The sequence below is a fragment of the Alexandromys fortis genome, unplaced genomic scaffold (assembly GCF_014885135.2).
Source record: "Alexandromys fortis isolate MF-2015 unplaced genomic scaffold, M_Fortis_MF-2015_v1.1 scaffold_4430, whole genome shotgun sequence".
Taxonomy (NCBI): domain Eukaryota; kingdom Metazoa; phylum Chordata; class Mammalia; order Rodentia; family Cricetidae; genus Alexandromys; species Alexandromys fortis.
In genome coordinates, this window is record NW_026072290.1 from 429 (window position 1) to 2,200 (window position 1,772).

Below are 1,772 nucleotides of genomic sequence, written 5' to 3' on the forward strand. Positions count from 1 at the left end.
TATTCTGTGATAATTGATAAAAGGGAATACACTAATTTTAGCTGCAGTAATTTGAGTCACCATGTATACACTTTTTGCACATATGTGGGCTACTGCTGAATTTTCTTTCTTTGTTTCACCTATTACAGGGTCAGCTCCAAGTGTCTCTCACCATGATGACTACCAGACCCTGGAAGAAATCTTTTTACTTATTTATTATTCATTTAAAGCTCACAATAGTATGTTGTTAGGCAGGAGCTGTAGAATGATGAAAACATGGATGATGAATGATGGCAGTGTGGAATCATACAGGTGTAAAGGAATTCATACTGATCGGCTTAATGGAAAATCATAATTGGGAGGTCCCCCTCTTCTTGCTTTTCAGCCTAGTTTATATCATCATTCTTGTGGGTAATTGGGGGATGATTATGTTGATCTGTTTTAATGTTAGACTTCATACTCCAATGTACTTCTTCCTTAGTAACCTTTCCTTGTGCGACATCTGCTATTCTACTGTCATTGCTCCAAAGATGCTGGTCAATTTCCTAGCAGAACACAAGTCTAGTATATTCATTGCCTGCTTACTCCAGAGCTTCTTTTTTGCAATTTATATAACCACAGAGGTCATCCTCCTGTCTATGATGGCTTATGATCGCTATGTGGCAATCACCAAGCCCTTAATGTATACAGTTATTATGACCCACCGCATCTGCACTCAGATGGTTCTGGCGTGTTACTTGTGTGGCTTCATTAATTCTCTGATTCACACAATAGGTCTGCTCAGACTGGACTTCTGTGGTCCAAACATTGTGAATCACTTCTTCTGTGACGTCCCCCCTCTTCTGAAGCTTTCTTGCTCTGATGCACACATCAATGAGATGCTGATTTTGGTCTTCTCTGGAATGATTGCTATTTTCACCTTTATTGTAATAATTGTGTCCTATAGCCACATTCTCATTGCCATTCTGAGGATTCGCTCAGTAGAGGGGAGGCGCAAAGCCTTCTCTACTTGTGCCTCACACCTGACAGCTGTGACATTACTTTATGGTTCTGTGGCTTTTAGTTATATCCAGGCAAGCTCTCAGTACTCCATGGAACAGGAAAAAGTGTCTGCTGTGTTTTACACCTTGATCATTCCCATGCTGAACCCTCTGATTTACAGCGTGAGGAACAAGGATGTGAAGGAAGCAGCAAAGAGGTCTATTTGGATGGGGAGGAGCAACTCTTGACTCTGTCCCTTCCCTGACTCTGCAAATTTGATATGAATCTTCAAAGTGACTTCATGGAGAAGTATGAGTCTTTTGTAAAAGTCAGAGGGAAATATAGATGAAAATATTTTTAGTAAAACTTATTTATCAAATACTTTATTGTCTCAGAGAATGCTTTCACTGTCCATAATGCCATGGCTTTAATGAAACCTTACACTTGGGTTTACAAAGTCTCCATATAATCAGAAATCATTATCTCCCAACCAGTTTCTGTATAATTTTTAAAGTGTGGTACCTATCTGCACAAAACTTAAGCTCATGTATTCAGTTTATGACTAAACAAACTTCTAAAAATTACCTGTATTTTGATAATGGCTGGGACATGCAAATTTAAATGTGATATTCAATGAAATTTGATCGGTAAAGAAGAAAGTGAGTTTTTTTTTTTTTTTTATCAGTTTAACAAGATCTAGCAGTCTGACTCCACATGGGGATTTAAAGTAAAGAGGGAATCCATGGCTGTCACTGCCTAACTGAAAAAGATCCTGCCACTGGATAATCCAGGGCTGAGAATAAAACCAAACA

The 1,772-nt window shown here is 38.6% G+C and overlaps 1 protein-coding gene across 1 annotated transcript; it reads left to right on the plus strand.

The window, feature by feature from the left end:
• Positions 1–269: 269 nt before the first annotated feature.
• On the plus strand, positions 270–1,208 carry LOC126496435 (olfactory receptor 1052-like). Its single transcript, XM_050133942.1, has one exon. The coding sequence runs from the start codon at positions 270–272 to the stop codon at positions 1,206–1,208; it is 939 nt and encodes a 312-aa protein (XP_049989899.1).
• Positions 1,209–1,772: the final 564 nt, after the last annotated feature.